Source organism: Scyliorhinus canicula, chromosome 10 (genome assembly GCF_902713615.1).
Source record: "Scyliorhinus canicula chromosome 10, sScyCan1.1, whole genome shotgun sequence".
Lineage (NCBI taxonomy): Eukaryota > Metazoa > Chordata > Chondrichthyes > Carcharhiniformes > Scyliorhinidae > Scyliorhinus > Scyliorhinus canicula.
The window spans coordinates 107,480,287-107,499,149 of record NC_052155.1 but is presented as its reverse complement, the minus strand read 5'-3'; the positions used below and the strand labels follow the sequence as shown (position 1 = coordinate 107,499,149).

Here is an 18,863-nt window from a genome sequence, read left to right as displayed (position 1 = left end):
GCCCAAGCCATCATGGAAGCCGTGCGGCACTGGAGGAACTACCTCTCTGGTAGGAGGTTTACCCTCATCACCGACCAAAGGTTGGTTGCCTTCACGCTTGATAATTCACAGTGGGGCATGATCAAAAATGATAAGATCTTAAGGTGGAGGATCGAACTCTCCACCTATAATTACGATATAGTATATCGTCCTGGGAAGCTCAACGGGGCCCCCAGATGCCCTGTCCCGCGGCACATGCGCTGGCGCGCAAGACGACCGACTACAGGCTATCCACGACGACTTCTGCCACCCGGGGGTCACCCGGCTCGCCCATTACATCAAGGCCCGCAACCTGCCCTTCTCCGCCGAGGAGGTCAAAGCTGTAACCAGGAATTGCCAAATCTGTGCGGAGTGTAAACTGCACTTCTATCGACCAGATAGTAGCCACCTGGTAAAGGCTTCCCGGCCCTTTGAACGCCTCAGTTTTGATTTCAAAGGGCCCCTCCCCTCAAATAATCGCAATACCTATTTTCTTAACATTAGAGATGAGTTCTCCCGTTTCTCGTTTGCCATCCCATGCCCCGACATGACCACCCTCACTGTTATCAGAGCCCTGCACAGTGTCTTCACCCTGTTTGGTTTCCCCAATTATGTCCACAGTGACAGGGGCTCGTCCTTCATGAGCGACGAACTGCGTCAGTACCTGCTCAGTAAGGGCATCGCCTCGAGCAGGACTACCAGTTATAACCCCAGGGGAAACGGGCAGGTGGGGAGGGAGAACGCGACGGTCTGGAAGACCATCCTACTGACCCTATGGTCCAGGAATCGTCCGGTTTCCCACTGGCAAGAGGTCCTCCCCGATGCGCTCCACGCTATTAGGTCCCTCCTTTGCACGGCCACAAACCAGACTCCTCATGACCGCTTGTTTATCTTGCCTAGGGGAACTACCACAGGGGCCTCATTTCCGTCCTGGCTGAGGACACCAGGCCCTGTCCTCGTTTGGAAACATGTTCAGACCCATAAGACCGACCCCCTGGTAGAGAGGGTCCAGCTCCTGCACTCGAACCCACACTATGCATACGTCGAACACACCGACGGCCGGCAGGATACCGTCTCCCTCCAAGACCTGGTGCCCGCAGGCTCCTCCACCACTACCACGAATGTACTATATACTATACACTATACCCCGCCCAACCCCCCCCGTGTCCTGCGCCCCCACCCCTATTTGGTTTCCACGCTCCCTTCCACCCGGCACACCAGTCCGCAGGAACGAAGCTCCGGAAGAACCGCCCCGGAGTCCACCCCCGGATCCACTTCCACAGCCACCCAAGGCGGCTGCGACACCAGTGCTTCGTCGGTCGCAACGTACAATCCAGGCGCGGGACCGACTGAATTTGTGAACCTGTCACCCCCGCCGGGCTTAATTTTTTTACAGGAGGTGAATGTGGTGAATGTATAAATACTGTTCATTCACCAGTATACTGTGTTGCATTATACCATGCTATTAACCCTGTGGGCTTCAGCTATGGGCCACTGTGTGGCTTCACCCACAGGGGGAGATGTGGAGCATGTACGGGCTCTGCCCATGGCTCCGCCCCTTATAGGAAGTATAAGAGCAGCAGACCTGTGGGACCGCTTTCAGTATTGTACCGGTAGAAGGCAGGCAAAGTTGTAAGCTGATTAAAACCACTGTTTATTTCGACTCGAGTCTCCAAGTGAATTGATGGTCGCACCAGTCCTCTTGAAAATACCTTAACCAGTATCGTCCCCATCCCCCCACCATTCACACCTCCCAAGCCTATCAAAACCTGCCCTTCAGGTTCCAATTACCATGGCCCCTCCCCCCACCTTGTTCCCGTTCACTAACCAATATCACATCTGCTAGCATGGCAGCTCCTGCCAGAGCACCGGCCCCCACATTGAAAAAAACACATCAACTCCAAAGCCCCGCTCATGCACCCCCTGAAAACTCCCAACCCCCCCTAGATCCCAACAGACCCCAAAACCCAAACAACCATAAACCCCAAACCACCCCGGCCCAAACCCCTATTACACAAAACAGTTAACCGTAACACCCATAAAGGGAAAGAACAACAAAAACGAAAAACCCAATCAAAAACCGTCGAAGTCCAGGGCAGCACGGTGGCGCAGTGGTTAGCACTGCTGCCTCATGGCGCTGAGGATCTGGGTTCGATCCTGGCCCAGGGTCACTGTCCGTGTAGAGTTTGAACACTCTCCCTATTTCTGCGTGGTTCTCATGCCTACAACTCAAAAAGATGTGCAGGTGAGGTGAATTGGTCATGCTACATTGCCCCTTAATTGGAAAAAAAATAATTGGATACTCTAAATGTATTTTAAAACCTGTCAAATTCCAAATTCAGTCCATTCTAGTTTTCAAAGACTTATTGTGGACAAAAAATACATTTTAAAATTGAGGAAAGGTAGGAATACTTATGAAAGGAATAAAACTTTGAAAAATAACTTTGTTACTTGTTTACAAAAGTTATCAATTATTAATTGGAAATATTTAATTACATTTCCAGATTCACATTTCAAAACAACAAATTAATCTACAGCACAATTACAGGGATGTATCGTAAATGGTATAAAATGGTATTAATAACACATTCAAAACATGAGTTTGCCTTAAAATGAGTTTCCAGTTTGTCTTTTTTTTACCTGTTGAAAAGGGGCAGCTTGATTCTGAACAAAGGAATCTTGCACCTTGAGTGTATTTTGTTACGGTCGTCATTGCAATTACCACCCCTTCTATCATATAGTACCTCAGAAGCTGGTACCCACGGGGGAACTGGCAAAGATTAAGAGAGTAATTCGGTAGTGGAGGTAAGTGTGTCAGCTTTAGCACAACATTAACCTTGAAAATAAAAAATGATGTTATCAGTGGAAGGATTGCTTTTAGAATTTGGCTTTATTGCTGAAAATAGATTTCAGTTGGTGTCAGTATGATTCAGTTAGTAGCACACTTTTCACTTAGCCACAAGGCCATGCTTTCAAGAGTTTGTGTACATAATGCACATGACACTTCAGCACAGTACTGACAGAGTGCTCCTAATGTTGAAATTGACTTACTTCAGTTGAGATCTTAAACCAGAAAATATCTGCTTGCTCCTATAGTACACAAGGATGTTGAAGATCCTATGTCACTATTTTTAAGAGCGAGGAATTTTCCTGGTATTTCAAACAACCTTCATCCCACAACCAACATCATCAATACAGATTAGTGAGCCATTGGCCCAATTACTGTTTGTGGGATTATGCGCGGTGAAAATTGACAGTAGCTTGTCAAACTAATAACAATCCTGCATTTAAAGTAATGCATTGTGTGTGAAGAACTATGGTACACATCTGAGATCTGTAATAATTTATAGAAGTACATGAAACCAAGGGGGAACGACAATCAGCTCTGAGAAGATAACTTACCTTGAACAGAAATTTAAACTACTGCAAAAGGTGGATAAGCTAAATGGCCTTCTCTGTTCACTATGTTGTATTGTCAACATTAATATTTTTGATGAGTTAAAATAGCATATTTTACTGCAGTTCGAAGATTAACATTTGGTGGCATTTTAAACCAGTACGAAGCCAAACCTGCAGACAATTCTTTGAATTTTTCTTTTACTTTCCTGAGATATTTCAGTTTATATTTTTGTTAAAGCAGGGTCCCAGGTTCGATTCCCGGCTTGGGTCGCTGTCTGTGCGGAGTCTGCATGTTCTCCCCATGTCTGTGTAGGTTTCCTACGGGTGCTCCGGTTTCCTCCTACAAGTTCCAAAAGATGTGCTGTTAGGCGATTTGGACATTCTGAATTCTCCCTCAGTGTACCTGAACATGTGCTGGAATGTGGCGACTAGGGACTTTTCACAATAACTTCATTGCAGTGTTAATGTAAGCCTACTTCTGACAACAAAGATTATTATTATTAGTAATAAAGAAAAGTAATTAAATCTAGGGCCAAAGAAAATAATGTCATATTTTCCAGATTAAAAGTATGGGGTCAATGCAATGGTGTACAAAGTCTTTACACATTTACGAGTGTAGCAACACCGTGCATCATTGCAAAATAGTTTCCAGTGTCCGGCCAAACCTATTACAAAGTGCTCAAGGAAGCCCATTATTCGCCTTACATTTTTTGAAAGTGTAGGAACTCCAGATTTCATCCAAGGACACATGCCCAGGAAAAAAGAACAGAAAAATAAGTCAAACATCTAATGTTAATTTGCAACATAAATAAGCAATAGAACAAATCAATTATGTAGAAAAAAGTTCAATTAAACTTATAAAGAACATAAAAAGAATGAGAGGGTAAAAACAATGGGAAAGGGATGTGAATGGGGGGAAAAAGAATAATAATCTTTATTAGTGTCACACGTAGGCTTACATTAACACTGCATTGAGGTGGAGACTTCCGGTGGCGGCAATGACGTAGGAAGCCACACATTTTGGAGCTCCCATTTTAAACGGACCTTTCGGCTCTTTTTAGAGCCCAAAACGGAAATTTTTCGACGTCTCCCAGTGGGAGAAGGTGTGCTGATTGACTTTCCCCTCAGTCCATGACTCGAACTCGGAGTGGAAAGGGGGAAAAAACGGCAGCAGCTCCCCAGAAAAAAAGGGGGAAGGAATCCAAGATGACGGCCGGCGGAGCTCCAGAGGAGTGGAAGCAGTGGGCCCAGGAGCAACAAGCTGCTCTCCTGCGCTGTTTTACAGACTTCAAGGCTGAGGTACTGAGCTCTCTGCAGGAAACGAACAGAAGGCTGTCGGAGATTCAGACGACCCAGGGTGCTGCCATCAAGGAGTTGCAGACGCAGGCCACCGAACTAGAGGAGGAGGCCGGGATCCTCGTGAGTAAGGTGGAGGGACACGAGGCACTCCACAAGAAGTGGCAGGAACGCTTCGAGGAGCTTGATCACCGCATGAGGCGGAAAAACCTGCGGATCTTGGGCCTTGCGGAGGGGCTGGAGGGGTCGGACCTGACAACCTATGTGGCTACAATGCTGAACTCGCTAGTGGGGGCCGGGTCTTTCCATCTGCCCTTGGAGCTGGAGGGAGCACACAGAGTACTGGCCAGGAGGCCTAAGGAGAATGAACCCCCGTGTGCTGCGCTGGGCCAAGTAGGTGAAGAGCAGCAATTGGGAGAATGGGGTAGTACAGATCTACCAGGATTGGAGTGCGGAGGTGGCTAAGCGGCGGTCCGGATTTAATCGGACGAAAGAGGTGCTTTACAGGAAAAAGATAAAGTTCGGAATGTTGCAGCCCGCGTGCCTGTGGGTAACTTATTCGGACCGGCATTATTATTTCGATTCCCCGGAGGAGGCGTGGGCCTTCGTGCGGACGGAGAAACTGGACTTGAACTAGGGGTTGGGGGGTCGGTTATAATGCTTTATTACTGGTTTCTGCTGTTGCTGTGTTCTTCTTTCTTTTGTTTTTTTGTACTTTTGCAATTTTGATATGGTTATTTATGGGGGTTTTGTTCTGTTATGTTTTTTGTTGTTGTGGGGCATTGTTTGAGTTTTGTATCTTGAGGGGGGGTTTGTTGTATTCTATGTCGGGTTGGGGGTATGGAGTGGGGCTGGTATTTGGGAGCTGCGTCAGAAGGGTGTGGTGGGGCAGTGTGAAAGCGCGGGCTTTCCTCTGGTTTCCCGCGCTGCGGGGCTGGGGGCGGAGACTATGACGGGGGGAGGCGGGGCTTTAACTGGTTCTTCCCCACGCTGGAGCGGTGCCTGGAGGAGGGATAGATTGGGGGATGATCCCACTTTGGGAGGGGTCGGGTTATTGGCGGGAGTTTCCGGGGTCAGCAGAAGTTAGCTGACCCACGGAAGTACAATGGAGGACGGTTCGCAGCTAGGAGGGTTCCTAGCCTGGGGGGGGAAGGGAGGGGGGAAAGGGGAATACCGGGATGCTGCTGGTAGGGTCAGGAAGGAGCTGGTGGGGGCCGGGGGTTAGGGGCAGGCTACAAGGAGATAAGGTGGTACTTGCTAGTGTGTATGCCCCAAATTGGGACGATGCGGGGTTTATGAGGCGTATGTTGGGACGGGTCTCGGATCTGGAGGCGGGAGGTCTGATCATGGGGGGGGGGGGGGGGGACTTCAATATGGTGTTGGATCCTTCACTGGATCGGTCCAGCTCTAGGACGGGTAGGAGGCCGGCGGCAGCCAAGGTACTGAGAGGGTTTATGGACCAGATGGGTGGGGTGGATCCATGGAGGTTTGTGAGGCTGAGGGCACGCGAGTACTCTTTCTTCTCCCACATACATAGGGTCTACTCTCGGATAGACTTCTTCGTGGTGAGTAGGGGACTGATTCCGAGAGTGGAGGAGGCCGAGTATTCGGCCATTGCATTTTCCGACCACGCTCCGCATTGGATAGAGTTGGAGATGGAGGAGATGCGGGACCAGCGCCCCTTGTGGCGGTTGGATGTGGGGTTGTTGGCGGAGGAGGAGGTGTGTAGGAGGGTCCGGGCAAGTATTGAGGGGTACCTCGAGGTGAATGATACGGGGGAGGTTCAGGTGGGGATGGTCTGGGAAGCCCTGAAGGCAGTGATTCGTGGGGAGCTGATATCCGTCAGGGCACACAGGGAGAGGAGCGAGAGGAGTGAGAGGGATAGACTGGTGGGAAAGATGCTGGAGGTAGACAGGAGGTATGCAGAGGCACCAGAGGAGGGACTGTTGGGGGAGAGGCGCAGCCTGCAGGCTAAATTTGATTTGCTGACCACTAGAAAGGCGGAGGCACAGTGGAGGAAGGCACAAGGGGCAGTGTACGAACATGGTGAAAAGGCGAGTAGGATGCTGGCTCATCTGCTCCACAAGCGGGATGCGGCTAAGGAAATTGCTGGAGTGAGAGACAAGAGTGGGAATGTGGTGCGGAAGGGGGTAGAGGTGAATGAGGTCTTCAAGGACTTTTACGGGGAACTGCACCGGTCGGAGCCAACGGGGAGAGGAGGGGAATGGAGAGGTTCCTCGATGGGCTTTCTTTCCCGAAGGTGCAGGAGGAGCAGGTGGAGGGGTTGGGTGCGCCGATTGAGCTGGAGGAGCTAGTTAAGGGAATCGGGCAGATGCAGTCAGGGAAGGCACCGGGGCCAGATGGGTTCCCGGTGGAATTTTATAAAAAGTTTGTGGACCTAGTGGGCCCCTTGCTGGTGCGGACACTCAATGAAGCGTGGGAAGGGGGGAACTTTGCCCCCGACGATGTCGCGGGCGCTGATCTCGTTAATTTTAAAGAGGGACAAGGACCCCCAGCAGTGTGGTTCATACAGGCCCATATCTCTCCTCAACGTAGATGCCAAGGTGCCGGCCAGGGACTGGGGGACTCTTCACAAAGATAATTTCACTAGACTTGTAGATCAGATGGAGGAAGAGTTCAAGAGGTGGGACATGCTGCCATTGTCGTTGGCTGGGAGGGTACAGTCCGTCAAAATGACGATGCTTCCGAGGTTCTTGTTCCTCTTTCAGTGCCTGCCCATCTTTATCCCCAGGGCCTTCTTTAGGAGAGGTACTAGCAGTATTTTGAGCTTTGTGTGGCACATGGGACTCCGAGAGTGAAGAGGGTGTTTCTGCAGCGAGGGAGGGATAGAGGCGGGCTGGCGCTGCCCAACCTTCTGGAGTACTATTGGGCGGCCAATGTGTCAATGGTGCGTAAATGGGTGATGGAGGGGGGAGGGGCGGCATGGAAAAGAATGGAGGTGGCGTCATGTAGAGGTACGAGCTTGGGTACCATGGTAACGGCGCCGTTGCCGCTCTCCCCTAAGAGGTTTACCATGAGCCCGGTGGTGGCGGCGACCCTAAGAATCTGGGGACAGTGGAGACGGCATCGGGGGGAAACAGGGGGCTCGATGGAGGCTCCACTGGGTGGCAATCATCAGTTCATCCCGGGGAACAAGGATGGGGGATTTAGGGGGTGGCAAAGGGCGGGCATCAGTAAATTGAGGGACCTGTTTATTGGCGGGAGGTTTGCGGGCCTGGGGGAACTGGAAGATAAATTTGGGCTTCCCCAAGGGAACATGTTCAGATCCTTGCAGGTAAAGGCGTTTGCTAGGCGACAGGTAGAGGGATTCCCTTTGCTGCCCTCGCGGGGGACGATGGACAGAGTGCTTTCGGGGGTGTGGGTCGGAGAGGAGAAGGTGTCTGACATCTATAAGGTAATGCAGGAGGTGGAGGAGTCGTCAGTGGAGGAGCTGAAGGCTAAATGGGAGGAGGAACTCGGGGAGCAGATAGAGGACGGGACTTGGGCGGATGCCTTGGAGAGAGTCAACTCTTCCTCCTCATGTGCGAGGCTTAGTCTCATCTAATTTAAGGTGTTGCACCGGGCCCACATGTCCGGGACTAGGATGAGTAGGTTCTTTGGGGGTGAGGACAGGTGCACCAGATGTTCGGGGAGTCCAGCGAACCACGCCCATATGTTCTGGGCATGCCCAGCACTGAAAGAATTCTGGAAGGGGGTGGCGGGGACGGTGTCGAGGGTGGTTGGATCCAGGGTCAAACCAGGGTGGGGACTCGCGATTTTTGGAGTTGCGGTAGAGCCGGGAGTGCAGGAGGCGAAAGAGGCCGGTGTCCTGGCCTTTGCGTCCCTAGTAGCCCGACGAAGGATCTTGCTACAGTGGAAGGATGCGAGGCCCCCAAGTGTGGAGACCTGGATCAGTGACATGGCGGGATTTATAAAATTGGAAAGGGTCAAATTTTCCCTGAGAGGATCAATACAAGGTTTCTATAAACGATGTTTCGGAGCACGGCTCCTTCTTCAGGTTCATTCAGATTCCATTCAGCTGTCCATTCAGATTCACCTGAAGAAGGAGCCGTGCTCCGAAAGCTCGTGTTTGAAACAAACCTGTTGGACTTTAACCTGGTGTTGTAAGACTTCTTACTGTGCTCACCCCAGTCCAACGCCGGCATCTCCACATCATGTCTATAAACGATGGCAGCCTTTTCTGGACTTCCTGGCTCAAAGATAGGTATCTTGGTCAATAGCAGCAGCAACCCGGGGGAGGGGAGGGTGGGGGGGGTGTTCCTTATTGTAGTTTCTATTCTGTAACTTTATATTGTGTTAATTTGCGTTGTTGTTACAATGCTGTGTTGTTCATGGAGGTGGGGCGAATGTTTATGATTGTTAATATTATTGTTATTTTTGGTATTTTACTATGGTGCGTTATTGTTGTATAAATTCAAAATTTTTCAATAAAAATTATTTCCAAAAAAAAACACTGCATTGAGGTGACTGTGAAAATCCCCAGTCTCCACACTTCAACACTTGTTCGGGCACACTGAGGGAGAATTCAGAATGTCCAATTCACCTAACAAGCACATCTTTCGGGACTTGTGGGAGGAAACCAGGGCACCTGGAGGAAACCCACGGAGATCAAAGGACAAGCACAATTGAAGACATTATTTTGCTTTATTTAAAATTGATTTGTAACCAATTATTGTTGTAATAATAAATAATTAAGTTAATCAACACCTCCAGAATATCCACATAGATTTATTATATTAATGTTTGTTTCAGTGTCAGTTTTCTGAAGTGAAAACTTACAAAACTGGATGCATTTATTTAATTGAATCATTCAGCACAGAAAAGGTTAAAATTTTGAAATGCAGAACCTTTTACAATATGAATTGATAAGTATCTGAGGTAATGACTCAGTAAAGATATCATTCTGTATCTTATGTAAGAAGACAACCTATGATACAAGCCGTTTATCACACTGGATTAAGACCCATTTACCTGGTTTTCTGTCTCTAATTGTTGAATTAATGACAATGTGTTGATAGATGTAAAGCAAACCTGAAAGACAAATGTGTTTGAAATGAAAAATTTACAAAAATGTAAATCCTAGTCACACAATAGGAATTGAGGAAACAAATTAAAAATGTAAATTTCACAGTATGGGTGTCATTTGCATCATTCAGGAATTTCCTTTTTTACTCACAGACTGAAACAAATAGGCAGCTTTTATTGGCTGATGAAGAACACAGTTACCAAGCCTTGCATCCAATTCCGTCAGGTCAGATGGATTCACACGAATAACAAAGCGATAAACAGCAAGACACTGTTTGGAATCTGTAAAATAAATATATTTTAGACCAGATATTTAGAAACACTGACCCAAGAGTGCTGAGATAAATGTACAGGAATGGCAAACACATTATGTTCATATATAAAACTTATAATTTAAAGTGGAATAGCTGACTTTTTCCCAATTGTTTCATGGAATGTGAGTATCGCTGCTAAAGGCAAATTTTTTTGCCCATTCCTAATTGCCCGAGAGAAAGTAGTTGTCTCTTTTTCATCTGAATTTTAATCATTAATATTACAGTTGTATGAACTTAAATATAAACTATAGCCCTAGAAATCTAAGCAGAATAGACCATCCTGAACATATCCATGGCGCTGATGGATATGTTTTGCAAGGTATCCCAGGTTAGAAGTCACTAGTCCAATAACAAATTTGGAGTTTGCACCAGATAGTCTTTCATGTTCAGCATCATCAGTTTCTCCCATAAAATCATTCTACCTTGATTATATTGAGCAGTTATCCTTTCTTCTTAATATCTCGCTACATGAGTATGGCTCAGGAGCTGCATGACATACGGTAATCTTAATGCTATCCCACATGCTTCTCTTGACCTAGAAGGCTGATAGATACTTTAGTGAGACATGAGTATTATCAGACTAATTTATTTTACACATGTGAATGGGCAAAACAATATTTACAGTGCGTTTTAATCCATTTCATAATGTTTCTCATAATGACAACACATCACACCACTAGTTAGGAGGCTAACTACACTGCTCTGAAGAGAAATGTCTCTGAAACTACTTAGCATTTAACAAGCAAGGAGCTCTCACTCCTTGCGCCCAATTTTCTTATCACTGTGCTCTTCCCCAGTCGGACAGGTAACTAAATGTACGATCTGTGATATTCCCCAGTGCTCCACGTTCTGGTATCGAGTTGTCAATCAAATCTGCTACTTGTCCTAGGTCTGTGGTCCTGGCAACTAATTCCTCCTGATATTACATGAGATCATTAATGAAGCATGACAGTTTTTTCCGATCTGGAATAATGGCCTGGACAAGAGAATCATTTTCTGAATTTTTAAAAATAAATTTAGAGAACCCAATTCATTTTTTTCCAATTAAAGGGCAATTTGGCATGGCCAATTCACCTACCCTGCACATCTTTTTGGGTTGTGGGGGTGAGACCCCCGCAGACATAGGAAGAATGTGCAAAGTCCACACAGCTCTAAACTCCAGGGTGGGGATTAAACCCAGGTCCTTGGCGCTGTGAGGCAGCAATAATAACCACTGTACCACCGTACCATCCCTTGAATCATTTCAAGATTGAATGTATATGGGAATGCAATTCAATTAATTCCAAATGGCTGAAGATAATTTGATGTGCAAGATCCACCTTCTGTGCAGGCACCTTGGTTGAATGTAACCTGCATTCCTAAAAGATATATTTCGGGTGGGATTCTCCGTCGCCCGACGCCGATATCGTAAGCGGCGATCTGAAAATTTGCCCTTCCGACTCCCAAATCAAGGACGACGCCGGTTTGATTCCGGTTTTAGAATCTCCGCCCCCTCCAAAATAGCATTATCACATCGCACGCTGTTGGAAGGGCGTTGGCGCGCCATCGGAAGGCCCTCTCCCGATGCTCCGCCCCGAATGGTCGAGTTCCCAACCGCGCGGTTGATGTGTGGTCTGAGCAGTCGGGAACTTGGCGTGGCAGCCGCGGACTACCAGCGCCGCCACAGTTGGCTGGGAGCCACACCGCTGGCTGGGGGGGCCTTCCACAAGGCCAGGAGGTGGCCTGTGGAGCCGTATTTGGCGGGTCGAGTCCGCGAATGGCCGCCGCCATGTTGTACAGGCGACCGCTGCAGGTCATCATCTTGCACATGCACGGCCACAGACCCGGCCATTCTCCGCCCACTATTTGGCGCGGGAGCCGGGAGTTTTGCCTACGCTGCTGCTGGCCCCTCACTGGTCCCGGAATCGGTGAGGGTTCGGCGCCGATTTTGGAGTCGTAAAACGCCCGGAATTCTCCGTTTCAGCCGGCACTTAGCCATTGAAACAGAGAATCCAGCCCATTATGTTTTTAATTTAATGGTAAAGTAATTATTAAAGTTAATAGTAACCTTTAATCAAATTATCAACATGACAACTGGACAACAGAATTCTACAGAGGTTCCTTCCAGTAAGCTCGCACTTTCCAGGACACTCATCCGGAGTGAGACTCAGCCCGAGTGGGGGATTGAAACTTGGTAATTTGGTGCAGTGAGGTAATTCGGTGCAGAGTGTGAGGAGGTGCTTTTTAACCCTGGTAAGTGACTGGTAAGTAGTCTCTCTTTTTCTTTTCATTGTCTAATTTATTTATTTTTATTTTGAAATTCTAGTTGTTTAAGTTTACCAAGGGTTTAAGACATGGCAGGAGATCCCAGACCCGTGTCATGCTCCTCGTGTGCGATGTGGGAGCTCAGAGACACGTCCACTGTCCCTGGCTCCTTCACGTGCAAGAAGTGTGTTCAGTTGCAGCTCTTGTTAGACCGCTTGATGGCTCTGGAGCTGCGGATGGACTCACTTTGGAGCATCCGCGATGCTGAGGAGGTCGTGGATAGCACGTTTAGCGAGTTGGTCACACCGCAGGTGAAGGTTACTGAGGGAGATAGAAAATGGGTGACCAAAAGAAAGAGCAAGAGTAGGAAGGCAGTGCAGGTGTCCCCTGCGGTCATCTCCCTGCAAAACAGATATACCGCTTTGGATACTGTTGAGGGAGATGGCTCACCAGGGGAAGGCAGCAGCAGCCAGGTTCATGGCACCGTGGCTGGCTCTGCTGCACAGCAGGGCAGGAAGAAAAATGGCAGGGCTTTAGTGATAGGGGACTCGATCGTAAGGGGAATAGACAGGCGGTTCTGTGGACGCAATCGAGACTCCAGGATGGTATGTTGCCTCCCTGGTGCAAGGGTCAAGGATGTCTCGGAGCGGCTGCAGGACATTCTGGGGGGGGAGGGTGAACAGCCAGCTGTCGTGGTGCACATAGGCACCAACGATATAGGTAAAAAACGGGATGAGGTCCTACAAGCGGAATTCAGGGAGTTAGGAGTTAAACTAAAAAGTAGGACCTCAAAGGTAGTAATCTCAGGATTGCTACCAGTGCCACGAGCTAGTCAGAGTAGGAATGTCAGGATAGATAGGATGAATGCGTGGCTCGAGAGATGGTGCAAGAGGGAGGGATTCAAATTCCTGGGGCATTGGGACCGGTTCTGGGGGAGGTGGGACCAGTACAAACCGGACGGTCTGCACCTGGGCAGGACTGGAACCGATGTCCTAGGGGGGGTGTTTTCTAGAGCTGTTGGGGAGGGTTTAAACTAATGTGGCAGGGGGATGGGAACCGATGCAGGAAGTTGGAAGGTAGTAAAACAGGGACAGAAGTAAAAGGAAGTAAGGGGAAAAGTGCAAGGCAGGGAAGACATAGTCAGAAATCTAAAAGGGCGACAGTACAAGGTACAGTGACTGAGGGGAGCACAGTGAATAGGTCCAGTAATAACAAAAGGAATAAAACTGGAGATGTTAAGATTCAAAACAGAGGTAAAAAAAACAAAATAAGTGTACTTTACCTGAATGCTCGTAGTATTCGGAATAAAGTAAATGAGTTGATGGCACAAATCATCGTAAATGACTATGATTTAGTGGCCATTACTGAAACATGGTTAAAGGATGGTCACGACTGGGAGTTAAATATCCGAGGGTATCAAACTATTCGGAAGGACAGAGTGGATGGTAAGGGAGGTGGTGTTGCTCTGTTATTTAAGGATGACATCCGGGCAATAGTAAGGGATGACATCAGTGCTATGGAGGATAAGGTTGAATCCATTTGGGTGGAAATCAGGAATAGTAAGGCGAAAAAGTCACTGATAGGAGTAGTCTATAGGCCACCAAATAGTAATGTTATGGTGGGGCAGGCAATAAACAAAGAAATAACTGATGCATGTAGAAATGGTACAGCAGTTATCATGGGGGATTTTAATCTACATGTCGATTGGTTTAACCAGGTCGGTCAAGGCAACCTTGAGGAGGAGTTTATAGAATGTATCCGCGATAGTTTCCTAGAACAGTATGTAATGGAACCTACGAGGGAACAAGCGGTCCTAGATCTTGTCCTGTGTAATGAGACAGGATTGATTCATGATCTCATAGTTAGGGATCCTCTCGGAAGGAGCGATCACAATATGGTGGAATTTAAAATACAGATGGAGGGTGAGAAAGTAAAATCAAATACTAGTGTTTTGTGTTTAAACAAAGGAGATTACAAGGGGATGAGAGAAGAACTAGCTAAGGTAGACTGGGAGCAAATACTTTATGGTGGAACAGTTGAGGAACAGTGGAGAACCTTCCAAGCGATTTTTCACAGTGCTCAGCAAAGGTTTATACCAACAAAAAGGAAGGACGGAAGAAAGAGGGAAAATCAACCGTGGATATCTAAGGAAATAAGGGAGAGTATCAAATTGAAGGAAAAAGCATCTAAAGTGGCAAAGATTACTGGGAGATTAGAGGACTGGGAAATCTTTAGGGGGCAACAGAAAGCTACTAAAAAAGCTATAAAGAAGAGTAAGATAGAGTATGAGAGTAAACTTGCTCAGAATATAAAAACAGACAGTAAAAGTTTTTACAAATATATAAGACAAAAAAGAGTGGCTAAGGTAAATATTGGTCCTTTAGAGGATGAGAAGGGAGTTTTAATAATGGGAGATGAGGAAATGGCTGAGGAACTGAACAGGTTTTTTGGGTCGGTCTTCACAGTGGAAGACACAAATAACATGCCAGTGACTGATAGAAATGAGGCTATGACAGGTGAGGACCTTGAGAGTCTTGTTATCACTAAGGAGGGAGTGATGGGCAAGCTAATGGGGCTAAAGGTAGACAAGTCTCCTGGCCCTGATGGAATGCACCCCAGAGTGCTAAAAGAGATGGCTCGGGAAATTGCAGATGCACTAGTGGTAATTTACCAAAATTCACTAGACTCTGGGGTGGTCCCGGTGGATTGGAAATTAGCAAACGTGACGCCACTGTTTAAAAAAGGAGGTAGGCAGAAAGCAGGAAATTATAGGCCAGTGAGCTTAACTTCGGTAGTAGGGAAGATGCTGGAATCTATCATCAAGGAAGAAATTGCGAGGCATCTGGATAGAAATTGTCTCATTGGGCAGACGCAGCATGGGTTTGTAAAAGGCAGGTCATGCCTAACTAATTTAGTGGAATTTTTTGAGGACATTACCAGTGCAGTAGATAACGGGGAGGCGATGGATGTGGTATATCTGGATTTCCAGAAAGCCTTTGACAAGGTGCCACAGAAAAGGTTGCTGCATAAGATAAAGATGCATGGCATTAAGGGTAAAGTAGTAGCATGGATAGAGGATTGGTTAATTAATAGAAAGCAAAGAGTTGGGATAAATGGGTGTTTCTCTGGTTGGCAATCAGTAGCTAGTGGTGTCCCTCAGGGATCCGTGTTGGGCCCACAATTGTTCACAATTTACATTGATGATTTGGAGTTGGGGACCAAGGGCAATGTGTCCAAGTTTGCAGATGACACTAAGATGAGTGGTAAAGCGAAAAGTGCAGAGGATACTGGAAGTCTGCAGAGGGATTTGGATAGGTTAAGTGAATGGGCTCGGGTCTGGCAGATGGAATACAATGTTGACAAATGTGAGGTTATCCATTTTGGTAGGAATAACAGCAAACGGGACTATTATTTAAACGATAAAATATTAAAGCATGCCGCTGTTCAGAGAGACTTGGGTGTGCTAGTGCATGAGTCACAGAAGGTTGGTTTACAAGTGCAACAGGTGATTAAGAAGGCAAATGGAATTTTGTCCTTCATTGCTAGAGGGATGGAGTTTAAGACTAGGGAGGTTATGTTGCAATTGTATAAAGTGTTAGTGCGGCCACACCTGGAGTATTGTGTTCAGTTTTGGTCTCCTTACTTGAGAAAGGACGTACTGGCGCTGGAGGGTGTGCAGAGGAGATTCACTAGGTTAATCCCAGAGCTGAAGGGGTTGGATTATGAGGAGAGGTTGAGTAGACTGGGACTGTACTCGTTGGAATTTAGAAGGATGAGGGGGGATCTTATAGAAACATTTAAAATTATGAAGGGAATAGATAGGATAGATGCGGGCAGGTTGTTTCCACTGGCGGGTGACAGCAGAACTAGGGGACATAGCCTCAAAATAAGGGGAAGTAGATTTAGGACTGAGTTTAGGAGGAACTTCTTCACCCAAAGGGTTGTGAATCTATGGAATTCCTTGCCCAGTGAAGCAGTTGAGGCTCCTTCATTACATGTTTTTAAGGTAAAGATAGATAGTTTTTTGAAGAATAAAGGGATTAAGGGTTATGGTGTTCGGGCCGGAAAGTGGAGCTGAGTCCACAAAAGATCAGCCATGATCTAATTGAATGGCGGAGCAGGCTCGAGGGGCCAGATGGCCTACTCCTGCTCCTAGTTCTTATGTTCTTATGTTCTTATGTTCTATGTATAACATATAAATCAATAAAATTGATATAAAAATGTCTCGATAAGACCACATTTAGAATTTTAAAGAAATATTTTTTGGTTGGTGAATTTGTAAACATGATCACTTGTTACTATTGCAAAGCATGATTTAATCCTAAAATAGCGGTTACAAATAATTGGTTGGGCAGGCGGCAGAGGTTTTCCCTCTCTGAAATAATGATACAAGTAACAGAGCAAGAATTTTACGAAAAAATTATTTCCTTCTGTTTTTTAAATAATTTAACTAAAAGACTAAAGACCATGGGCAGGATTCTCCGACCCTCCGCGACATAATCACGCCGGCGGAGAATAGCTGTTCATGCCGGAAATCCGGCGCTTCCGCGATTCTCACGGACCCGCCAGTCGCGCGCGTGCGGTCGACGCAGCGCCTGTCGGGGGTCATTGGAACAGGCGGCCATTGGAACAGGCCCCCGCAGAATTCTCCGCGGTCGACCGGCCGAACTCCGCCGACGTGGTTTACATCTGGTACCAGCCAGTGGGAACTTGGACCCAAGGCCGCGTGGCAGTCCTGGTGGGGTGCGGGGGGTATCTGACTCCAGGGGCAGCCACGCGCATGCGCGGCTGCGCGGTCTGGACAGCAGGGTTCCGCTGGCAGCCAGAGCTGCGCGATGCATGCCCTGGCTCTGCTAGCCCCTTGTTAAACGGCGAATCACCCCAAACTTTCGAGGTAAAAGTTCGGAGTGATTCTCGCCCGCTTCCGGTAGACGTAGGGACTTAGTCCCCAACAGGGAGAATCCCAGCCCATAGGTGGGATCTATGGGCCACGTCGCGCGAGCGTGAAAATGAACAGGCAGGGTAGTGGAAGGAGCCAAAATTGGGAAACATGTCAGGCGACGATCGGTTTCCGATCTACCTGGCCCGCTCCCGTTGGCGAGAAACCAATAATCACCAATTAAGACCAATCTCCATCCCATTAACGGGAATGACCCTCTATCGAATGGCCTCCCGTGATCCAATTGCCTCCCCAGCAAGCAGTCACACGGGCGCCATTTAGTACACCTATTTAAAAATGTGAAGCTAGCGCAATGGCTGTTGCAGGGATCCAAAATGAGCAGCCATCTTGGAAATTGGCCAGTCAGCCCAGGGGCAGCGGAGCCACTGCCCCAGTGCTCGAGCGGGGGTGCCCCCAGGGGCCAGAGGAAGAAGGTCTTGGTCGGAGGGGTGGGGTGGAATCAATGCCCGTCCCAGGCCATGTTACCAGCGGGTGTCTGGGGTACAGGGTCCGGTGTGCAGAGGCCACTGCTGCAGCAAAGAGTGCGTGTGCAGGGCATGTCTGATGGCACCCTGAAAATGTGAGGGTGGGGGAGGTTTGGAAGATTTGAGGGTACCGGAGTGGAAGCCCTAACTGATTGTCTGTCTCACATCCTGTCCAATTCCTTATAGATATTACATTATGGATGATATCTCAGACCCTGCGGAAGCCGCCCTCACAAAGGCGTTGGCAGACCAGACGGCCAGCCACTGGAGAAGGCGGCAGCAGCGTTGACGGAGGATTGAGGCGGCGGCCCATGTGCAAGGCCCCTGAGGACCCAGCCGCCCATCAGGCTGGGGAGGGACCCAGAGGGGAAGGCCAGCAACACCCCAATGTGTACAGGTATCGCTGGTCCTTCGAACAGATGACAGGCAGCATGTGCCACAGCAGGCTCCGCCTCAACAAGGAGATGGTGCAAGACCTGTGCCATGTCCTTGCAGACTTGGCACCATGTGGCGGAGGAGACTACCCACTCCCTGAATGTCCATGCCTCAGGATCATTCCAGGGTTCAAATAGGGAATTGTGTGGCATATCCCAACCCACTGCCCATATGTGCATCAGGGAGGTCACGGACGCCCTGTTTCCCTGAGCAGCCAACTACATAAACTTTGACCTGGATCAAGCCCACCAAGATGCCCAAGCAGCACAATTTTCCGCCATTGCCGGGTTGCCCCAGGTCCTGAGGCTAATAGATGGCATGCATTTCACCATGCGCACACTAGACTGTCTGGGAGTGCCCTTCATTAACAGGAAAGGGTTTCAATCCCTAAACCTTAGCTTATGTGCATCCAGCACCTCAAGATCATGCACGTGTGTGACAGCTACATCCTGGGACAGATGGAGATCTCCAGCATCTTCGGAGGACACCCCAGGCTGACTGGATGGCTCTTGGAGGACAAAGGGTTCCCACTTAGGACGTGGCTAATGACGCAAGTACAGAAGCTGGTGACCAATGCAGAGACCAGATATAACAAAGCCGATGTGGCCACCCAGAGTGTCATTGAGTAGTACATCGGACTGCATAAAATGCGGCTCTGATGCTTCAACCACTCTGGTGGTGGACTGC

At 48.1% G+C, this 18,863-nt stretch overlaps 1 protein-coding gene across 8 annotated transcripts in view; it reads right to left on the bottom strand.

Moving 5' to 3' along the window:
* The window catches only part of mcmdc2 (minichromosome maintenance domain containing 2), a 196,078-nt gene that overhangs the window by 156,570 nt on the left and 20,645 nt on the right, over positions 1-18,863 (bottom strand). For 5 of the 8 annotated variants that reach the window (XM_038809519.1, XM_038809521.1, XM_038809525.1 and 2 more), the window contains exons 2-4: positions 9,911-10,041; positions 9,706-9,765; positions 2,659-2,854 (exon numbers count right to left, since the gene is read on the bottom strand). In XM_038809519.1, the coding sequence (XP_038665447.1) occupies positions 2,659-2,854; positions 9,706-9,765; positions 9,911-10,041 (387 nt within the window). Of the gene's footprint in view, positions 1-2,658; positions 3,758-9,705; positions 9,766-9,910; positions 10,042-18,863 lie in introns of those variants that run through there. The other 3 variants (XM_038809524.1, XM_038809520.1, XM_038809523.1) reach the window with 3 other exon arrangements.